The sequence below is a fragment of the Esox lucius genome, chromosome 16, assembly GCF_011004845.1.
Source record: "Esox lucius isolate fEsoLuc1 chromosome 16, fEsoLuc1.pri, whole genome shotgun sequence".
Lineage (NCBI taxonomy): Eukaryota > Metazoa > Chordata > Actinopteri > Esociformes > Esocidae > Esox > Esox lucius.
Genome location: NC_047584.1, coordinates 7,808,344 through 7,831,786, shown reverse-complemented (window position 1 = coordinate 7,831,786; position 23,443 = coordinate 7,808,344). Strand labels below are relative to the sequence as shown.

The 23,443-nt window shown below is 42.8% G+C and overlaps 1 protein-coding gene across 2 annotated transcripts in view; it reads right to left on the bottom strand.

Moving 5' to 3' along the window:
• Positions 1–23,443, bottom strand: part of LOC105016106 (nck-associated protein 5) — a 72,448-nt gene that overhangs the window by 15,757 nt on the left and 33,248 nt on the right. For both annotated transcript variants that reach the window (XR_004574588.1, XM_034286869.1), the window contains 4 exons: positions 12,875–13,048; positions 9,846–12,742; positions 9,118–9,235; positions 4,461–4,542 (listed from right to left, as the gene is read on the bottom strand). Coding sequence is in view for 1 of the 2 variants with exons in the window: in XM_034286869.1 (XP_034142760.1) it covers positions 4,461–4,542; positions 9,118–9,235; positions 9,846–12,742; positions 12,875–13,048 (3,271 nt within the window). In the remaining variant the exon portion in view is untranslated. The remainder of the gene's footprint in view (positions 1–4,460; positions 4,543–9,117; positions 9,236–9,845; positions 12,743–12,874; positions 13,049–23,443) is intronic.

Below are 23,443 nucleotides of genomic sequence, written 5' to 3'. Positions count from 1 at the left end.
CCAGCTGCTTCTGTCTTCTGTCACATCATCAACAAACATTAGTGACCCAGTGCCAGTGGAAGCCATGCATGCCCATGCCATCACACTGCTTCCACCGTGTTTTACAGATGATGTGGTATGCTTCAGATCATGAGCCATTCCTAGCCGTCTCCATACTTTTTCATATTTCTCTATACTCTCCATACATCCCATCATTCAGGCACAGGTTGATCTTAGTTTCATCTGTCCAAAGAATGCTGTTCCAGAACTGGGCTGTTTTTTTCAGAGTCTAATCTGGTCTTTCTATTCTTGAGGCTTATGAATGGTTTGCGCCTTGTGGTGAACCCTCTGTATTTGCTCTTGTGAAGTCTTCTCTTCATGGTACACTTGGATAATGATATGCCTACCTCCTGGAGTGTGTTCTACACTTGGTTGGATGTTGGGAAGGTTTTTTTTTACTTTACCATGGAAAGGATCATATGACCACCCACCACTGTTGTCTTCCGTGGATGTCCAGGCCTTTGTGTGTTGCAGAGCTCACCAGTGCGTGAGCCCCCGAAGAGGGAAGAGGCTCTGCCCCCGAAACAGACTCCTCACAGGTTCTCAACTGGCAGCCTCATTAAAGAGTACCCACAAAACACCAGTCTCAACGTCAGTAGTGAAGAGGAGAATCTGTGACGATTCCAGGATGACGCCATTTTACATGACTAGGTGGACTCTAAGGGGCAAACACTATTTCCTCATGATATTCCAATATTCTTAGATGATAATACCCCCATAATCACTGATAAACAAATTTAATTTATTTAAGTATGGTTTTATGAAATACAGGATGATGACAAATGCCTTCCATGCCTTCCCCAATCACCAGATCTGAACATAATTGAACCTCTGTGGGATGTTCTGGAGCGCAGAGTAGATCTCCAGAGATGCAGTGCATGCACAACACGATGCCCAGCACTTACATTTTACAAATCAGTGGGAATGTATTTGGTAGTTTCAAATCTGTTTACTGAGTACAGCCTTGCAAACATTTCATACAGCTGACAAGCACTACTGGATAGTGGATCTCAACGCACAGCGTATTCGGCGAACTTCAGTTCCTTCATGAAATAGCTTGGACACCGCAGATTACTGAAGCATCCCAGCCGGCAAGAAGTGGCGGTTGGTGGCATATATGTGATCAACCAGCCATCTAGGTAAATTGATGGGCAGAATACACCGATCAGCCATAACATTATGACCACCTGTCTAATATTGCGTAGGTCCCCCTTTTGCCGTCAAAACAGCCCTGACCCATCGAGGCATGGAGTCCACTAGACCTCTGAAGGTGTGCTCAGGTATCTGGCACCAAGACGTTAGCAGCAGATCTTTTAAGTCCTGTTAGTTGAGAGGTGGGGCCTCATGGGTCAGACCTGTTTGTCCAGCACATCCCACATATGCTCGATTGGATTGAGATTTGGGGAATTTGAAGTCAACACCTTGAAATCGTTGTTGTGTTCCACAAACCATTCCTGAACCATTTTTGTTTTGTGGCAGGGCACATTATCCTGCTGAAAGAGGCCAATGCCATCAGGGAATACCGTTGCCATGAAAGGGTGCACATGGTCTGTAACAATGCTTATGTAGGTGGTACATGTCAAAGTGACATCCACATGAATTTGCTTGTATAATGGTGTAAATTTGCTGTCCCCTCAAAATAACACAACACAGCCATTAATGTCTAAACCGCTGGCAACAAAAGTGAGTACACCCCTAAGTGAAAATATATTTTGTGTGGCCACCATTATTTTCCAGCACTGCCTTAACCCTCTTGGGCATGGTGTTCACCAGAGCTTCACAGGTTGCCACTGGAGTCCTCTTCCATTCCTCCATGACGACATCACAGAGCTGGTGGATGTTAGAGACCTTGCGCTCCTCCACCTTCCGTTTGAGGATGCCCCAAAGATGCTCAATAGGGTTTAGGTCTGGAGACATGCTTGGCCAGTCCATCACCTTTACCCTCAGCTGCTTTAGCAAGGCAGTGATCATCTTGGAGGCTTGTTTGGGGTCATTATCATGTTGGAATACTGCCCTGCGGCGAGGGGATCTTGCTCTGCTTCATTATGTCACAGTACATGTTGGCATTCATGGTTCCCTCAATGAACTGTAGCTCCCCAGTGCCGGCAGCACTCATGCAGCCCCAGAAACTGTTACCAAGTTTAAGTTCACAAGGATAATAAACGTGTATATAAATCTGCATACAGTAGAACAATATCTGGGATGAAACTTCCTACATGATGTCTCTAAGCACCCTATTTTCATGCAATATTAAAGTAGTTTTTGCAAATCTAGTGAACATTGTGTTTTCTGAAAGTCATATTTTTTCCCAGTAAGATATTTAGAGTTTTTAAAGTGTATTCCTTACCACGCTTAACAGCTTGCAGTGGGGTGTTGAGAAACATTTGCAGTTTTAAAAACATCATTTCTGCAATTCTATATATACTGACATGAAGTATACCATGTTTACATATAAGTAAATGTGAACATAATATATAAAAGAAATTATAACACCAAAATTAAAGGATACTCTGAAACTTAAATGTGTGCATTGTGTTAAAACACAATTAACAGAATTTCACAATAGAATAAGCTATTGATGTCAAAAATAACCTATTGAAGCTACTGAGCAAAATAATTCACTGGTTAATGGTGAAAAGCCTCTGGCCACATTTCTCTCCCCTATTCTGCACTAGCCTGCCAATTTGTTGGTATTCCCTAGTGTTTTGTCAATTTAATTCTCCTGCTATGCTTAATTTGAGTTATTTTCTTTTGAAGACTGAACACAAGATGACACGTGTGAATCCATACACTGATGTAGTCAATTTAGGCTATGATTGTAGTTCCATAAGGCCTTGTTGTCAAATGTTATTACACAATTATATTTTTTGTCATTCCATTCACCGAATTGTGGGTGCCCCTTCTTGGATACACAAATATAGTTTTTGAACTGTTATAGCACATAAAAGTTAATACATTATGAATATGATACAACAAATATGTAACAGGACTCAGCCCCATGATTATGATAGCAAATTAATAGGGATTATGTAGCCTACTTAAATGATAAGACCAATAAAAACATCTGGACACTGGCCAACATTATCCATATGTACCAACAAGAAATTGAATTAGAATGTTAAGGCAAGCAGAATGTTATAAGGAGTAGCTGCTGCTACAATTTGATTCACTTTTAACTTAAGAATTCATTATTATTTTCTAACAAGGTACTGTTTAAAAACAATTAACTGTAGCATATGTCTAGTTATGCTACAGTAGATCATATGGATGTTTGGCCCAGAGCCAGCAGTCAGATAATATGTTGGACCACCAAGCCCAAAACCTGGGCACCCATGGTCTAAGAAACTTTTTAGGAAAAACTGAACCTATGTGAAGACTTCAGTAAATCTAAGACCTAGATAGACGTTTAACCACTGGCAAATGATTTATTCAACTGAACTGTTATCTAACTTTTTTCAAGGTTTGGTTTTCAATTGGTTCAGGGAGGTCACCTGACAGGTGAAGGTTACATGGCTGCAGGATAGAAAGATAAAAGGTTCTCACAGGCCCTCTACAGAAGATTTAACCCAATCAATGTTGAAAAGAACTTAATTTGCTTTTACCTTATTAGTATTACAGACTTAAAGTATCAGTAGTACTAATACTACTAGTATTATTAGTACCCATTAAATACATTTAATAACAAATGTGTTTACATTGTTTGACTAATTCATTATAGGCAATGTTTACAGTTGTCTTGGCAGACCTATTTAACAGTGATTTAATAAATATATCCTAAATTTACCATACAGTATATGAGGATATTGTCCTCCAATTCTGCAATGAAATGGCCAAAATATACAGTGCCATTTAGACATCCAACCACTTGGAAGTTCTTCCTAATAGCTAATAAATGTGATACTTATATTACTTTGTAGACTCACGCAGAGTTAAAACAATTCATTTTAGCATGCTTGGCTGGGGCTTTGATACTATATAAATAATCCTTAATGAGCAAGAGAGAGAAGGAGACTGGGAGACAGCAAGAGAGAGAAAGAGAGATAGCGAGAGAGTGAGAACACACTGTGCTTCAGTATTTCTCTGCAGGGTGAAATGCCCCGAAGGAAAATGCCAAATTGGCGTGAGGGGTTGTCACATTGAGTCAAAACAGTGTTTGCTCACAACCTTCCTCTTTTAACTGTGGTTCCATCCCTTCCCCTCCGGTTCACTGGTTAAATTGACATGGCAAGAAAAAAAGTTGTCAAGTGGGCTAGGCAGGAAATGTGACAGCATAAGCAATGCTTGAGTAATTAAAAGTGGAAAAAATATAAATGGATTTTAACTTGTGGAACAGATACAAATCTACATTTGATTACTATTGGTTGCTTTTTGGCAGGGGTCTTATACCATCAAGCTAAATATGAAAGAGTTAAATCCCTTACCGAGCATGTGATCTTGACCGGGGCTCTTCAGAGTAACACTGTTGTCTTTATCAGTTCTGAGATACATCCTGTGTGTGTTAGTCTGTTCATGGGAACAAAATAACAAATTAATGTTATCTGTATTTAACAGTGGACTAAATTTGGAATACAGTTGTGATCATAAGATTGCATACCCTGACAGAAATTGTGACATTTTGGCATTGATTTTGAAAATATGACTGATATGATTGACTATAAAACTATTTTTTATCACATAGTTGTTTGGCTCCTTATTAAATCATAATGATAACAGAAATCACCCAAATGGCCCTAATCAAAAGTTTATATACCTTGAATGTTTGGCCTTGTTACAGACACACAAGGTGACACACACAGGTGAAAATGGCAATTAAAGATGAATTTCCCACACTTGTGACTTTTTAAATTGCAATTAGTGTTTGTGTATAGTCAATGAGTTTGTTAGCTCTCACATGGTTGCATTTGAGCAGGCTAGATACTGAGCCATGGGGAGCAGAAAAGAACTGTCAAAAGACCTGCGTAACAAGGTAATGGAACTTTATAAAGATGGAAAAGGACAAAAAAAGATATCCAAAGCCTTTCAAATGCCAGTCAATACTTTTGAGAAGTGGAAAATCACTTATTAAGCAATTTGTTGATCTTTTGATACTGAGTTAAGGTCAGGTAGACCAAGAAAGATTTCAGCAAAAACTGCCTGAAGAATTGTTTGGGATACAAAGAAAAACCCACAGAGAAATACAGGCTGCTCTGGAAAAAGGCAGTGTGGTTGTTTCAAGGAGCAAAAATTAGCTGCATGGTCGAGTTGCCAGATAGAAGCCTTTACTGTGCCAATGCCACAGAAAAGCTCAGTTATAACATGCCCGACAACACCTTGACATGCCTCAGCTGACATGCGACAGCTTATGGCACACTGTAATTTGGAGTGACGAGACCAAAATAGAGCTTTATGGTCACAACCATAAGGGCTATGTTTGGAGAAGAGTCAACAAGGCCTATAATGAACAGAATACCATCCCGATTGTGAAGCATGGTTGTGGCTCACTGATGTTTTGGGGTTGTTTGAACTCTAAAAGCACAGGGAATCTTGTGAACATTTATGGCAAGATGAATGCAATTTTATCAGAAAATACTGGGAGACAATTTGCATTCTTTTGCACGAAAGCTGCACATGTGACACTCTTGGAATTTCCAGCACGACAATAAACCTAAGCACAAGGCCAAGTTGACCCTCCAGTGGTTACAGCAGAAAAAGGTGAAGGTTCTGGAGTGGCCACCACAGTCTCCTGACCTTAATATCATCAAGCCACTCTGGGGAGATCTCAAACGTGTGGTTCATGCAAGACGACCAAAGATTTTGCATGACCTGGAGGCATTTTGCCTAGACGAATGGGAAGCTATACCACCTGCAAGAAATTGGGGCCTCATAGACAACTATTACAAAAGAGTGCACGTGGACATTGATGCTAAAGGGGGCAAAACACAGTATTAAGAACTAAGGGTATGCAGACTTTTGAACAGGGGTCAGTTCCTTTTTTTCTTTGTTGCCATGTTTTCATTTATGATTGTGTCATTCTGTTATGACCTACAGTTGAATGTGAATCCCACAAGAAATAAAAGACATGTTTGGCCGGCTCACTCATGTTTTCTTTACAAAAGTTACAAACAGGATTGGTGACAAAGGGCAGCCCTGGCGGAGGCCAACCCCCACCTGGAACGAGTCCGACTTACTACCGAGAACCCGAACACAGCTCTCCCTATGGACGTACAGGGATTGGATAGCCCTCAGAAGGGACCTCCTCACCCCATACTCCCGCAGCACCTCCCACAGTATCTCCCGGGGGACCCGGTCATACGCCTTCTCCAGATCCACAAAACACATGTAGACAGGATAGGCATAATCCCAGGCCCCCTCCAGGATCCTTGTGAGAGTAAAGAGCTGGTCGGTTGTTCCGCGACCAGGACGGAATCCGCATTGTTCCTCTTCAATCTGAGGTTCGACTATCTGCCGAACCCTCCTTTCCAGTACCTTTGAGTAGACTTTCCCAGGGAGGCTGAGATATGTGAAACCCCTGTAATTGGCACACAACCTCTGGTCCCCCTTTTTGAACAGGGGAACCACCACCCTGGTCCGCTACTCCTTAGGCACTTTCCCCGACTCCCACGCAATGTTGAAGAGGCGTGTCATCCAAGATATCCCCTCCACACCCAAAGCTTTCAACATTTCTGGACGGATCTGGTCAATCCCCGGAGCTTTGCCACTGTGGAGTTGTTTGACTACCTCAGTGACTTCTGCCATGGAGATTGACAATGCTTCCCCAACAGCCTCCAGCTCTGCCTCCACTATAGAGGGTGTGTTTGTGGGTTTTAGGAGTTCCTCAAAGTGTTCCTTCCATCGCCCAATTACCTCCTCAGTTGAGGTCAACAGTGTCCCATCCTTACTGTACACAGCTTGGATAGTTCCCCGTTTTCCCCTCCTGAGGTGGTGGACGGTTTTCCAGAAACACCTTGGTGCCGACCGAAAGTCCTTCTCCATGGCTTCCCCAAACTCCTCCCACACCCGCTGAAGTTTGCCAAAGACCATAAGGATTGGACCGTAGAGGAATGGAGTAAGGTAATCTTCTCTGACGAGTCAAGTGTTCAGCTTTGCCCAACACCTTGTTGTCTAATGGTTAGATGGAGACCTGGAGAAGCCTACAAGCCCCAGTGTCTCGCACCCACTGTGAAATTTGGGAGAGGTTCGGTGATGATCTGGGGATGCTTCAGCAAGGCTGGAATCAGGCAGATTTGTCTTTGTGAAGGATGCATGAATCAAGCCAAGTACAAGGTTATCCTGGAAGAACACCTGCTTCCTTCTGCTCTGACAATGTTCCCCAACTCTGATAATTGTTTTTTTCAGCAGGACAATGGTCCATGCCACACAGCCAGGTCAATCAAGGTGTGGATGGAGAACCACCAGATCAAGACCCTGTCATGGCCAGCACAATCTCCAGACCTGAACCCCATTGAAAACCTATGGAATTTGATCAAGAGGAAAATGGATGGTCACAGGAGCAATGTGACAAACTGGTGGGGAGCATGCCAAGACAAATAAAAGCTGTGATAAAAAATCTGGGTTATTCCACTAAATATTGATTCCTGCCCAAGTTAAAACATTAGTATTTTGTTGTTGAAAAATAAATATGATTTTGTCTTCTTTGCATTTTTTTAGGTCTGAAAACAATGCATATTTTTTTGGTTATTTTGACCACTTGTTATTTTCTACAAATAAATACTCTAAATGACAATATTTTTATTTGGAATTTGGGAGTAATGTTATCAGTAGTTTATACAATAAAACAAAACTGTTCATTTTACTCAAACACATACCTATGAATAGTAAAACCACAGAAACTGATAATTTTGTAGTGGTCTCTAAAGTTTTTCCAAGCGGTATATTACCAATTCTCCAAGGGTATGCACAATTTTGAGCACAACTGTATACAGCCTGTCTATACTTGGTGATTAAATGTTTTGTTTTGAATTTATTTCTAGTTTAATATTTCATTTATGGTTTGCAATCTATCATCACGGTTTAAATCTATAATTATAGTCGCATGAAGCAATTCCTTGGATTGACACAATATTACTCTTACATTTACAGAAGTATGTGAACCAGCAAGATGTCTTGCCGCCTGTTGACAACTTGTCATGTTGACTGTTCATTAACTTTGGTGGGTGAAAACCATAATAAAAGATCCCCTAAATTTAACTGCCATTTTAGCAGTATATATAATCTGATGATTCATCCATGAAAGAGGTAAACAATTTATCTGAATCACATCAGCAACATGATGGACTGTCACTAAAAAGGCTTCCAAGTAACATTGCTCCTAATGATCTTTCCATTATCAAGACTTTTTCCTCTAGTTTCTTTAGCACGTGTTCTAGTGATCTACAAAATGTATGAAACAGTGTACACCTGAAAGAGAAATTGTTCACAATGTGTATCACCCTAAATAAATAATATTTAACACAAAAATGGTTTGTGTTAATTTGTTTAGGATTTATTTAAGTCTACCTTCTCGTTTCTTTCAAACTGTCATCCATCTAATCTATCATTCACTCCACAGTCCTTTATATTGCACTAATGTGAACACCACAATGCTCAATGAATTCTGGATTTTGTCCATTATAGGACACCTTGCAAAGTCAGTATGATAATACAATGTTTCCTTAGCTTTACTTCCTAATTGTATAGTTTATGGTACAAAAATATAGTACATCCTTTCAGAAAGTCTATCTTTTAATGCTAGGGAAAATGTAGCGATAAAAGTAATTCAAAATGTGTCTATGGTGCTGACAATGACTTTAATGCACAGTTTAAAGATTATATAAATTACCTATCTGGCATAAATGATTAATTGTTATACATAGAAATATAGCCTTTAAATAACATGTGCACATGGTAAAGTTATGGATACTATATCTTCCAGTAAATTCACGCATTTAATTGGACAAAGTTTGAATGACCATAACATTATTCAAGAAGTTTTAATTCCAGGTTCACTGTCATTCCAGTGTTGAGAGAAATCCCCCAAAATTGACTTTTAACTTATACTGTATACCAGTCGTCCTCATATTGGGTAAAAATTTAATGTACCTTTGTATCCTCACAAATGTTGGTTTCTCCTTGCATGTTGCTGTCAATTGGGGCTCCCTGGGAGGCCATCGAGAGGCATAGAAGCAATGCATCCTGGGAGTCTCTTTTGCCCACAGAGCTGAAAGAAAATAAGTTTTCACTCCTCCACTATAATTTACAACTCTTTTATTTCGACACAATATGCCCACAGTGTTCAAGATAATAAATGATAACAGGAAGCCACTGTCTACCTCCTGAATTTTGTTGTGCTTTTTAGGACTAAAATGTGTCTGACCTGGTCTCTGGGCTTAGAGAAGTGATACAGTAAATGTTTCAAAGAGCATATGATAAAAAATTATTAGGCTATCTGGGGCAATAACTCACCTCATGGAAAGGTTTGAAAAGTAGTGTCTGATGGTTCTGTCATGCAGTGATAAATATGACTGATGGTTCAGTAATGCAGTGATAAAGTGAGTAAAATTGAGAACTCAGTAGTTTAAAGCAAATGTTGGGTATAACTGATTTTAATAATTACTGCATGTCAGGTTGCCAATATAAAAATTTGCAAAAGCTTCATGTGAAAAAATACAGTATATGTTATCCTTTAAATTTTAACAATGCATTAATCAAGATACATTTTGAATTGAATTAAATGTTAGATTGTCTTGAAGCCTCTAAATAACATTGAATTTCACAGCAGTAAATATGACTTCTCAGCTACATAATTTTAATAATATAAAAAGTCTTACCCATCCATTCGATGGCCTTCACTTTTCCTCCTCTCCTTTTTTTTGTCAGATTTCGCATTTTTCCCACCCAAGATAGATCCAAGCTTTGGTTCCTTCTTTTCTTCTTTTTTACCACTTAGAGCAGGAAGTTTGCTCTTGCGGAATCCAAACCAGTTTGCCAGAGATGACCCTGATTTCTGCTTGGTTTCAGTTATCTTCTCCTGCTCCTGAGATTTCTGCAAATTCTCCTCGATTCCCATCATTACTTTTTCCTCAATGGTGGAGATGTTAGACATTCTCTCCGGTTCCACATGAATGGATTCACAAAAAGAACTCAACTGCTGTTTCTCACTTTGGAGATGTGATGAGTTTACCCTCTCATGATTAAGACCAAATCGATCATTTGTACCCTCCAGATGGGAAGGTATTGGCAAACCTTCCTCAATCATGAAGTTGTTGATGTGGGACCTGTTCAATGGACAATGGTAGCTATTGGAGCCACTCATGCTACCCCGAAAGACGTCACCAAGAGAATTCAAAGAACTTCCTGAATTTGTTTTGATTTGATTACGGACTTTTCCAGACCTGTTGATATTTGGTCTGTCCATGTAGCGTGCTCCGAAACTTTGACTGCGTGCCTTTGCTCCGTTCATTCCCATAATCGGGTGTAGAGGGGGCCTGGTAGAGACTGAGACTGAGCGTTTGAATAGCCAGCCCTCTTCATCAAATGTCCAGTCCAAAGTTACACCATTATCTGTGACTGGAGGTGGGAGTGCAGGCTCCTCTAGTGAGCTACAGCGGGTCTCAAGCTTTCTCCTGGCTTTGGCCTTGGCTACAGCTGCATTTACACAGTGCATCATTGGGCGTGTGTAGGTGTCCTGGTTAAAGGTGTCTAAAGTCTGCATACCATTTGTAGCAATGTTAACTGCAAGGTTGCAACCTAAATTTGGGCTTGTCTCACTGGTTTTGAATCCAACAGGAAGTGATGACATTGTTGCTCTCGTACCAGAATGTTGGAAGTTATTAACTATGCCATGGCATAGAGGAGATGCTGTAGCCTGAGGTAAGTGTTTTGTACTTTGTGGCTCACCATTACTTTGCTGGGACAAAAATGGCAAACTGTTTTCCTGAAGGGGGGCTTGTGCCATAGTCCTGCTCATTTGAGATAGGGCAGAAACTCTTTCCTTGGATTCTTGAATAGGGGTAGAAGTTGGTAAGGGATGATACACTTTTCCAGACACCCGCTTTGGTGACTTTTTAACCTCAACTGCAATTTTGGGAGACATTTGATGTGTGTCTTCCTTTTTGTTGTGTATCTGAGGTTGCGTTTGTAAAACAGATGAATGACTTGACTGAGCTTTGGTGCTACTTGCATTAGCCTTGACAGTGCTAGAAGTCTGGGGCTGAACAACAGGCGTGTGCACCTGAGGTAATGAGTCATAACCAGGTCGAAACAGTAGGGAGGTGGTCCGACCTGGTGGGGGTGGAGGGGAAGGGGACCTGATATCATTGTGTGGGGGAACTGGAGGCTCGATGCATGGTGGAGCTGAGTGCTGATCTGTCCGTTTATTTTTGAGTAGAGAGCCGGTTGAGTTGGGTCCTTTCAACCCACAGTCGTTCCTTGAAGGGAGCTTGGAGACTGGTTGGGATACTTTACAAGCATTCTTGGGGTAGTCATTGAGCCCATGTGGCTTAAATACCTTGACCAGTTTCTGAGGAGAAGAGGAAGAGCCCAGTACTATACTCTCGGGAGACCCTGAAGTTGCAACAGTAGAATTCTCACCTTTTTCATCCTTTTGTACTGATCCATTTGCTGGACCAGATGCCTTATTGAGGTGTGTTTTTCTCCCAGGGCAACTTGGCCTTAGTGAGTTTGAACGGTTCTTAAACCTTTTATTGACCTTTAGCAGCTTCTGATGAAGGGGCTGATGCAGCTTGGCCTGGTCTTGGCTTCCGTCAGCACTCCTGCTTCGGAGGATAAAGGCCTTCCTTGCTGAGTCACAGACCTTAAGCTTTTCTTTCTTCTGTCGAGACTCCAACATGTTGTAGTCCTTGGTATCAAAGCTGCCCTGGCTTTTTGGGTCTCTGTAATGCTTCCTGTCCATGGACACACTACGATGTCTGGCCTCACTAACCCAACTTAGAGCTCTGGCTGCAACATGCTGAATGGGTAGGGTCACTTCACTAGCCGCTGTTTCAGGTTCTTTGTCTGTAATTTTGTCTTGTGTTTGTTCAACAGTCTCTGACCTCAAATTGCAACTGTCCCTAACGTTCCACTTCATGAAGGCAGACTGATTGTTTTTTTCTAACCAGTTTGTTTTCTCAAGTCCACCCAGATTAATAGTGCTCTCCATTGGGCTGTGTTCAGGCCTCAATGGAGGACCCTCGAGCACAAAGGCATCTTTTATAGGTAATAGATAGTTGCTGGAACTCTTTACAAGTCTTACAGGCTCTTCTTGGGAGTTGGCGTCAGTGGGGCTCTTTACCTCCTTTTCCATTCTCAATTCAGACACAGGCTCTCTTTCCAAATGGACAATATCCTCAATGGGTTGGTCGCAGGACTCCCTGGCTAAGGATTGAGGGGATTCATCATCTGCATCATCCGAGTCCGAGATTAAAGTACTAACTCCTGGCTTAAAGGTTTTTCCCTTAACCAATGTCAATTTAGGAACCACCCCTTGGGCCCTACACTTGGCCCCTAAAGAGTATATGCCCTCATTGGAGGTCATGCAGTCCTTGAAATGTGACGTGGAGACGAGTGAAGAGGTCTCCTTGGGAGCAGGACTGCGCATTTGGAGCCTCTTCAGTCCCTTCAGAATGTGGCCCTGCTTCCAGCTGAGATCTGGCTGGTCCGCTGGGACAGAGTGATGGCTGGAAACTGACCCGGCACTCATCCTCTTCTCACGGCTTATTGCAGACTGGATAATGAGAAGGAAAATGTGTTGACAACAAATTTAGCAAAGTTTGACTTTGTGTATGAATGTTGAGGATCCTTCCCATAATTTTGCTAGTTATACCTAATTCATTTAAGTTTAGACTGGCAGACTCACCTGCTTGGAGTAGCCGCGTCCTTCCGCCCAAGTATGCGAACCACTAGAGTACTCACTACAGGCACTGGATAAGGAAGCCTCGCTGCCACTGCAGCTACTGCGTGGACAGGTCAGACTCAGCAGACTGGGCCATCTCCCTGCAGAAACACCCATCTTCCCATTCCGCTGGACCTCCTGGAAAATAGGGAGGGTCTTCTGTAAATCTAACTTCATGCAACAAATTCAAAAGATAGACACGTGGATATGAACAGCCACGGTAAAGTAACAGCAGAGAGACGTGACTGTAGTGAAAATAATAAAACTCTTCAGAAAACTATTCCAAAAGCTCCAACAATTTCTCTATAGTTTTATTTATTCTGATCATAACAGTACTGTATTCCCGAACTTGCTTCTATTGTATACTCACAATGTGTTCACAAATTATGTCTGGGTTCCCACTTGCATTATGCATTCTTCAACCATTCTTCCATATAGATTCCTCAAATTCCACCCTGGCTTTTTGGGTCTTTGCTATACTTGCTTATCTATGGACACAGAGCGTTATGCAGCCTGACTAATCCAACATACAGTGTCTTGCGAAGGTATTCGGCCCCCTTGAACTTTTCGACCTTTTGCCACATTTCTGGCTTCAAACATAAAGATATAAAACTGTACATTTTTGTGAAGAATCAACAACATGTGGGACAGAATCATGAAGTGGAATTAAATTTATTGGATATTTCAAATCTTTTTAACAAATAAAAAACTGAAAAATTGGGTGTGCAAAATTATTCAGCACCCTTAAGTTAATACTTTGTAGTGCCATATTTTGCTGCGATTACAGCTGTAAGTCGCTTGGGGTATGTCTCAGTTTTGCACATTGAGAGACTGAAATCTTTGCCCATTCCTCCTTGCAAAACAGCTCGAGCTCAGTGAGGTTGGATGGAGAGCGTTTGTGAACAGCAGTTTTCAGTTCTTTCCACAGATTCTCGATTGGATTCAGGTCTGGACTTTGACTTGGCCATTCTAACACTTGGATATGTTTATCATTGTCTTGTTGGAAGACCACTTAGAGCAGACTTTTGTATTTGGCTCCATCCATCTTCCCATCAATTTTAACCATCTTCCCTGTCCCTGCTGAAGAAAAGCAGGCCCAAACCATGATGCTGCCACCACCATGTTTGACAATGGGGATGGTGTGTTCAGGGTGATGAGCTGTGTTGCTTTTACGCCAAACATAACGTTTTGCATTGTTGCCAAAAAGTTCGATTTTGGTTTCATCTGACCAGAGCACCTTCTTCCAAATGTTTGGCTTGTGGCAAACTTTAAACAACACTTTTTATGGATATCTTTAAGAAATGGCTTTCTTTTTGCCACTCTTCCATAAAGGCCAGATTTGTGCAGTATACGACTGATTGTTGTCCTATGGACAGAGTCTCCCACCTCAGCTGTAGATCTCTGCAGTTCATCCATAGTGATCATGGGCCTCTTGGCTGCATCTCTGATCAGTCTTCTCCTTGTATGAGCTGGAAGTTTAGAGGGACAGCCGGGTCTTCGTAGATTTGCAGTGGTCTGATACTCCTTCCATTTCAATATTACCGCTTGCAGAGTGCTCCTTGGGATGTTTAAGGCTTGGGAAATCTTTTTGTATCCACATCCGGCTTTAAATTTCTCGACAACAGTATCTCGGACCTGCCTGGTGTGTTCCCTGCTCTTCGTGATGCTCTCTGCGCTATAAACGGACCTCTGAGACTATCACAGAGCAGGTGCATTTATACGGAGACTTGATTACACACAGGTGGATTCTATTTATCATCATTAGTCATTTAGGTCAACATTGGATCATTCAGAGATCCTCACTGAACTTCTGGAAAGAGTTTGCTGCACTGAAAGTAAAGGGGCTGAATAATTTTGCACGCCCAATTTTTCAGTTTTTTATTTGTTAAAAAGGTTTGAAATCCATCCATCCATCATCTTCCGCTTATCCGGGGCCGGGTCGCGGGGGCAGCAGTCTAAGCAGGGATGCCCAGACTTCCCTCTCCCCAGACACTTCCTCCAGCTCTTCTGGGGGGACACCGAGGCGTTCCCAGGCCAGCCGGAAGACATAGTCCCTCCAGCCTGTCCTAGGTCTTCCCCGGGGTCTCCTCCCGGTGGGACGGGACCGGAACACCTTCCCAGGAATGCGTTCCGGAGGCATCCGAAACAGATGCCCAAGCCACCTCAGCTGACCCCTCTCGATGTGGAGGAGCAGCGGCTCTACTCTGAGCTCCTCCCGGGTGACCAAGCTTCTCACCCTATCTCTAAGGGATCGCCCAGCCACCCTGCAGAGAAAGCTCATTTCGGCCGCCTGTATCCGGGATCTTGTCCTTTCGGTCATGACCCAAAGCTCATGACCATAGGTGAGAGTAGGAACGTAGATTGACCAGTAAAACACCAACAAACCGATACATCGACCGCATTACTGCAGAAGCTGCACCGATCCGTCTGTCAATCTCCCGTTCCATCCTTCCCTCACTCGTGAACAAGACCCCTAGATACTTAAACTCCTCCACTTGAGGCAGGCACTCTCCACCAACCTGAAGTGGGCAAGCCACCCTTTTCCGACTGAGGACCATGGCCTCGGATTTGGAGGTACTGATTTTCATCCCCACCGCTTCACACTCGGCTGCAAACCGTCCCATCCTTCCTGGCTTGAAGGGGCCAACACAACAACATCATCCGCAAAGAGCAGAGACGAAATCGTGTGGTCCCCAAACCTGACACCCTCCGGCCCCTGGCTGCGCCTAGAAATTCTGTCCATAAAAATTACGAACAGAACCGGCGACAAAGGGCAGCCCTGCCGGAGTCCAACATGCACAGGGAAAAAGTCTGACTTACTGCCGACAATGCGGACCAAGCTCCTGCTTCGGTCGTACAGGGACCTGACAGCCCTTAGCAAAGGACCCAGGACCCCATATTCCCGAAGCACCCTCCACAGGATGCCACGAGGGACACAGTCGAATGCCTTCTCCAAATCCACAAAACACATGTGGATTGGTTGGGCAAACTCCCATGAACCCTCCATCACCCTGTAGAGGGTATAGAGCTGGTCCAGTGTTCCACGGCCTGGACGAAAACCACACTGTTCCTCCTGAATCTGAGGTTCTACTATCGGCCGTATTCTCCTCTCCAAAACCCTGGCATAGACTTTCCCGGGGAGGCTGAGAAGTGTGATCCCCCTATAGTTGGAACACACCCTCCGGTCCCCCTTCTTAAAAAGAGGGACCACCACCCCTGTCTGCCATCCTAGAAGCACTGTCCCCGACTGCCACGCGATGTTGCACAGGCGTGTCAGCCAAGACAGCCCCACAACATTCAGAGACTTGAGGTACTCAGGGCGGATCACATCCACCCCCAGTGCCTTGGCACCGAGGAGTTTCTTGACCACCTCTGAGCCCTCATCCTCTGCTTCCTCAATGGAAGACGTGACGGCGGGATTGAGGAGATCCTCGAAGTACTCCTTCCACCGCCCGACGACATCCCCAGTTGAGGTCAACAGCTGCCCACCTCTACACTGTAAACAGTGTTGGTAGGGCACTGTTTCCCTCTCCTGAGGCGCCGGATGGTTTGCCAGAATCTCTTTGAGGCCAGCCGATAGTCCTTCTCCATGGCCTCACCGAACTCCTCCCAGGCCCAAGTTTTTGCCTCCACAACCACCCAGGCTGCAGTCCGCTTGGCCTGTCGGTACCCGTCAGCTGCCTCAGGAGTCCCACAACCCAACTAGGCCTGATAGGACTCCTTCTTCAGCTTGACAGCATCCCTTACTTCCGGTGTCCACCACCGGGTTCGGGGATTGCCGCCTCGACAGGCACCAACAGCTCCGAGCGGCCGCTTCGACAATGGGGGTGAAGAACACGGTCCACTCGGACTCAATATCTACAGCCTCCCTCGGGATCCAGTCGAAGCTCTGCCGGAGGTGGGAGTTAAAGATCTCTCTGACAGGAGACTCGGCCAGACGTTCCCAGCAGACCCTTACAGTACGCTTGGGCCTGCCGAGTCTGTCCAGCTTCCTCCCCCGCCATCGGATCCAACTCACCACCAGGTGGTGATCAGTTGACAGCTCCGCCCCTCTCTTCACCTGAGTGTCCAAGACATACGGCCGCAGGTCAGATGAAACGACAACAAAGTCGATCATCGACCTGCGGCCTAGGGTGTCCTGGTGCCACGTGCACTGATGGACACCCTTATGCTTGAACATGGTGTTCGTTTGAAATATCCAATGAATTTCGTTCCACTTCATAATTGTGTCCCACTTGTTGTTGATTCTTCACAGAAAATTACAGTTTTATATCTTTATGTTTGAGGCCTGAAATGTGGCAAAAGGTCGAAAAGTTCAAGGGGGCCGAATACTTTCGCAAGGCACTGTACACCTCTGACTACTGCATGCAGAATGGGTAGTGTCATTCAGATGGCACTGTCTCAAGTTCTTTGTCTATAACTTTGTCTTTACCTTTAAATTTCAGCTGTCCCTATCTTTAGCCATGACAGTTGTTGTAGTAGTTGTATTCTGATCATACTGTATGAATTTGGGTCATGGAATTCTAAATAGGTTTTGTCAACCATGTTAAATTTATCTAAGTTCACCCGTCCCACGCTATATTCAAATGACAGTATGCATTCTTCAAATGTTAGAATAGGCAAGATCTGGTAACAACAACAATCTAGTTAACCACTGATGCTAATTGGCCAGCAAAATCTCTAACTAATCAGCAACACTGCTGGTTCAACCAAGAGATTATAAACAGATCAGCATAACTCTAGCCAACAATAATACTAATCTATGCTAACTGGCTAGCATGAGTTAAGTCAGAAACACTTTACTGACACTCTAGGAAGATTCAGTATTTCCTCCAAAGTAAAAAAAAAAAGGTTTCTCAAGAATTTAGGTGGGTGCTGATGATGTTGGCTACAGTGAGCATTTTGTGTGTGGATTTCTTTTCACCGAAAAGAGATCCACACACAATGCATCCCTGACCACCATCTTAAATGATCCACCAGATCTGAACCCAAATTGAATAAACCTGTACTTTCAATGCACTCTTCATATTCTAATAGCAGGACTCTTGGTGAATCAGGATGGAGTAAACTTTTCATTACGTGTGTTGTTGTTATTTTGTTTTCCGCATAATAGAATGAAGGAATCCATTGCTCACTTTACCATCAAAGAGAAAAGCAGAAATACATTTTATTATCATGAGAGGCAATACTATCTACCTATCAAAAATGAAGAAAAACACATGCTATATCAGTAAATGTGAGCCGCAGGCAGCAGCTTAGCTGAACCACCATTGAGTGGAATCTATTTCAATAATTCCTACTAAAGATATATTTTAACTGCAGTTTGGTTTCATTACTATTCATTACTATTCATGTTTGCATTGACATTGTGAATTTTTTTACGTTACAACAGAATTGACCCTTCACATTTCCACTTTTGTGGTGCCATCACCGTCCTGCAATGGAATACTGCACTCCCATATGATGAGTTGGCTATATCACTGTCCCGTTTGTACTGCTACATGTAATAGATTGTGCTTACAAGTTTAAAAGTAAAGGTCTGTAAATCATGAGGATCACAAGGATTTTCCTTAGCAAGTTATAAAAATTGCAACAGATTATTGACTCACAGTGCAATTCTGCAGAGTGTAAAACACTTGTTTGTTCAAAAAACACTGCTCCAGAAAATTAGGAGAACACTGAAATCACACTACGGGTCTGGATGAACAAAATACAGCTCTGGAAAAAATTAAGAGACCACTACTAAATGATCAGCTTCTCTGGTTTTACTATGTATATGTTTGTGAGTAAAACATTTGTTTTTGTTTTATTCTATAAACTACTGACACGATTATTCACAAATTACAGTTGATATTTGTAGAAAATAACAACTAGTCAAAAAACAAAAAGAATATGAATTGTTTTCAGACCTCAAATAATGCAAAGAACACAAATTCATACTCATTTTTCAACAACAAAATATTAATGTCCTAATTTAGGAAGAGTTCAGATATCAATATTTGGTGGAATAACCCTGATTTTTAATCACAGTTTGGCAAGCTCCCCACCAGTCTGTCATATTACTGTTGGGTGATTTTATGCCAGGAGTGGCATAGAAATTCAAGTAGCTTGGCTGTGTTTGATGGCTTGTTACCATCCATCTTCAGTGCAAGACACTGTGGCTTGTAGGCCTCTCCAAGTCTCCATCTAACCATTAGATGACCAGGTGTTGGGCAAAGCTGAAAATTTGACTTGTCAGAGAAGATGACCTTACTCCATTCCTCTATGGTCCAATCCTTATGGTCTTTTGCATGACTTCAGCCTTCCCCTAGGAGCCTGTTTTGAACTGTCCTTGCCGTGCACTTCACCCCAGCTGCTGTTTGCCATCCTTTTTGTAGGTCACTTGTTGTCATCCTACGGTTGTTGAGTGACATTAGAATGAGTTGACGGTCATCTCGGTCAGTGGATAGTCGTTTTCCCCCTCGGCCAGTCTTCAGCTTTTTTGTCCCAAAAGTCTGTTGCTTGACCTTGTTCTTATGAACCGCCATCTTTGAACTTATCAGGATGGAGGAAGTGTCCGGGGAGAGGGAAGTCTGGGCATCCCTGCTTAGACTGCTGCCCCCGCGACCCGGCCCCGGATAAGCGGAAGATGATGGAAGGATGGAAGCAACCTGAAGCTCACTGTATCCCTCTGCTAGTAAAGCCAGAATTGAACCCTTCTTTCATCACTCAAAGCTTTTGATTTAAACTCTTTTGTCATGCTGAATAGTTATTTTTATTTTCTTATTACCTTTGAGGTACTACATGCACTGCTTTTGCTATTGCAAGAGGATAGTGATGACCACAGCAGTGGTTTTTATACTTTTCTTCGATAAATTTGATTTGGTTCAGGTAATCACCTATCAGTACCTCATTAAGTAAAATGAGGTGTGCCTGTGTTGGAATTTACCAGACATTGGAATGGAATGGCTGCCATACATGTAGATTACATGCTGATTTAAGAAAAATTAGGAGTGGTCTCTTAATTTCTTCCAGAGCGGTATATTACATTTCAAAATCTATACTTTACATTGTGTAATTCGTTGAGAAAAATGACATAACAGTCAATGGAAATCAAAATCAACAACCGATTGAGAGTTGGATTCAAACTCACGCTGAAAATCAAAGTAAACAATTGAAATCACAGACTATTCCAACCTGCGTTAATTTCATCACGGCAACTCATAATGTGACTCAGTAGTGTGTATGGCCCCCATGTGCCTGTATGCACTCCCAACAATGTCTGTGCATGCTCCTGATGAGATGGCGGATGGTATCCTGGGGGATCTCATCAGGGCATCAGTGAGCTCCAGGAGAGTCTGTGGTGCTACTTGGCGGTGTTGGATGCACCGATACATGACCTCTCAGAGGTTCTCAATTGGATTCAGGTCTGGGGAATGTGAGGGCCAGTCAATGGCAAATTATTCCTGGCATTGTTCTGCTCCAGGAGGAACCCAGGGCCCACTGCACCAGCGTAAGGTCTGACGATGGGTCTGAAGATTTCATCCTGGTACCTAACAACAAGTCAGGGTACCATTGGCTAGCACGTGGAGGTCTGTGTGACCATCCAAGGATATGCCTCCCCAGACCATCACTGACCCACCGCCAAACCGGTTATGCTGGATGATGTTAAAGGCAACATAAAGTTCACCACGGCGTCTCCAGACTCTTTCATGTCTGTCACATGTGCTCAGTGTGAACCTGCTCTCATCTGTGAAGAGAACAAGGTGCCAATGGCGAACCTGCCAATGCTGGTGTTCTCTGGCGAAGAAGCACAGGTCCCACTGGAGGACGTCGGGCCACCCTCATGGAGTCTGTTTCTCACAGTCTGGAGTCGGTTTCTGACCATGTAGTTGGTTTCTTACTAGTAGCTTCCTGGAGGTCATTTTGTAGGGCTCTGGCAGTGCGCCTCCAGCTCACCTGGTATCTCCTCCATGCTCTTGAGACTACTGGGAGACACAGCATACCTTCATGCGACGGCACAATGGATGTGCCATCCTGAAAGAGCTGGAATCCCTGTGCAACCTGAATGGGCTGCAGGTACCGCCTCATGCTATGAGTAGTGAGAAGGACACTAGCAAAATTAAAAACTAGATAATAATCAGTCAGAATGTCTTGCTGATGCCTCTCCATTGTACCTGTTGTCACTTTCATTTGCACCAAAACAGGTGACACTGATTCACAATCACTTATACTTCCTAACTGGACAGATTGACATCCCTGAAGTTGAATTGACTTGGTGTTATACTGTGATGATTACGTGTTCCCTTCATTTTTCAGAGCAGTATAAATACAGGTAAGCTTTTAAAGTTGATCATGATACATTTGGGACCTACATAATCAGTTTTGTATTCTTAAAAATAGGTCCTTGCACTGTATACAACAAACCATGCTCTTCACGACAGAAATTATTTCCTCTGGCACTCTAACAGTCCTTGTAACAGAGCAAGAATGATCAATATGCTGAATATGTCAGTGTCTCTTCCCATCCAAAGGCTAATTGAGAGATACAACGATCTCCACTTAACTAGTCAGCGTAATTCCATGCTTTCATGTAGGCTTTCACTCACATACCGAAATTGGTATTTCTTGATTATGTATGTTCGTATGTCTTAATTGATTAATGTACAACAATCAGAAACTTAAGGCTGGGACTCAATTAAATTTGCATCACAGCGGCGCTTACTTTTACAGAGCCGACATTTGCAACAGATTCCATGAATGCGATCTCGATGGACATCAATTAAATGTTTTTGAAAGGTATGCTGTTGATTGTATAGAGCCCTCTGCTTTGAAGAAGCAGGATAATATTAAATTTTCTGACTAGTGTGGTCTCAGAATCAACGCAAAGACAATTCACGCTGGAAATGTGTGGGCACTCAGAACAAAATTCCCTTTTTATGAACTTTTTTGTCATATTATTCCCTTCACCTTAAGCAATGCAAAGTCACAATTACTATACCCACCATTCTCCATGCACTGCGGTTTATACATTTATGTGATTAACTACTATGTCAATTAGCTAATGTTTGGAAAAGGGTTGTAAGTACAAATTGAAGTGATTTTACATACATTTTCTTTATGATGTTGGGGATGAACTTTAAACCAGTTGTATTGAACCAAACGGACAATTTAAAAATGACAGGTATTTCAGTGCCTGTTCCACAGTTGAAGGACAATCCACACCACAAAGCACCCCAAAATAATGGTGCAGATCATGTTTCCAAGTAAGGTTGACTTCCTGATCATATATGTTGGACAAGCCATTTGTCTAATGCTAATCTTAGTTGTGCTTTACTTTGCTCTTTTTTGTTGTTTTCAATCATCTGGCCCTGCCCATTGTTTTTGGAGACAGATGATAAAGGTGGGATGGAACATGTTTTTGGAAGGATCCAAATACTTTCTACCACACCACACCACAACCCTTTAAATTAAACAAAAAAACTAAAGTAAAAGAAAGACAAAGAAACTAAACTATGAAGTACCTTGGGAATTCTGGTGCGTTGGAATCAATGTGACATGTTTTCCATTACCTAACCTACAGTGGGGAGAACAAGTATTTGATACACTGCCGATTTTGGAGGTTTTCCTACTTACAAAGCATGTAGAGGTCTGTAATGTTTATCATAGGTACACTTCAACTGTGAGAGATGGAATCTAAAATCCAGAAAATCACATTGTATGATTTTTAAATAATTAATTTGCATTTTATTGCATGACAAGTATTTGATCACCTACCAACCAGTAAGAATTCCAGCTCTCACAGACCTGTTAGTTTTTCTTTAAGAAGCCCTCCTGTTCTCCACCATTACCTGTATTAACTGCACTTGTTTGAACTCATTACCTGTATAAAAGACACCTGTCCACACACTCAATCAAACAGACTCCAACCTTTCCACAATGGCCAAGACCAGAGAGTTGTGTAAGGACATCAGGGATAAAATTGTAGACCTGCACAATGCTGGGATGGCCTATAGGACAATAGGCAAGCAGCTTGGTGAGAAGGCAACAACTGTTCCATTAGAAAATGGAAGAAGTGCAAGATGACGGTCAATTTCCCTCAGTCTGGGGCTCCATGTAAGATCTCACCTCGTGGGGCATCGATGATCATGAGGAAGGTGAGGGATCAGCCCAGAACTACATGGCAGGACCTGGTCAATGACCTGAAGAGAGCTGGGACCACAGTCTCAAAGAAAACCATTAATAACACACTATGGCATCATGGATTAAAATCCTGCAGCGCACGCAAGGTCCCCCTGCTCAAGCCAGTGCATGTCCAGGCCCGTCTGAAGTTTGCCAATGACCATCTGGATGATCCAGAGGAGGAATGGGAGAAGGTCATGTGGTCTGATGAGACAAAAATAGCTTTTTGGTCTAAACTCCACTCGCCGTGTTTCGAGGAAGAAGAAGGATGAGTACAACCCCAAGAACACCATCCCAACCATGAAGCATGGAGGTGGAAACATCATTCTTTGGGGATGCTTTTCTGCAAAGGGAACAGGACGACTGCACCAT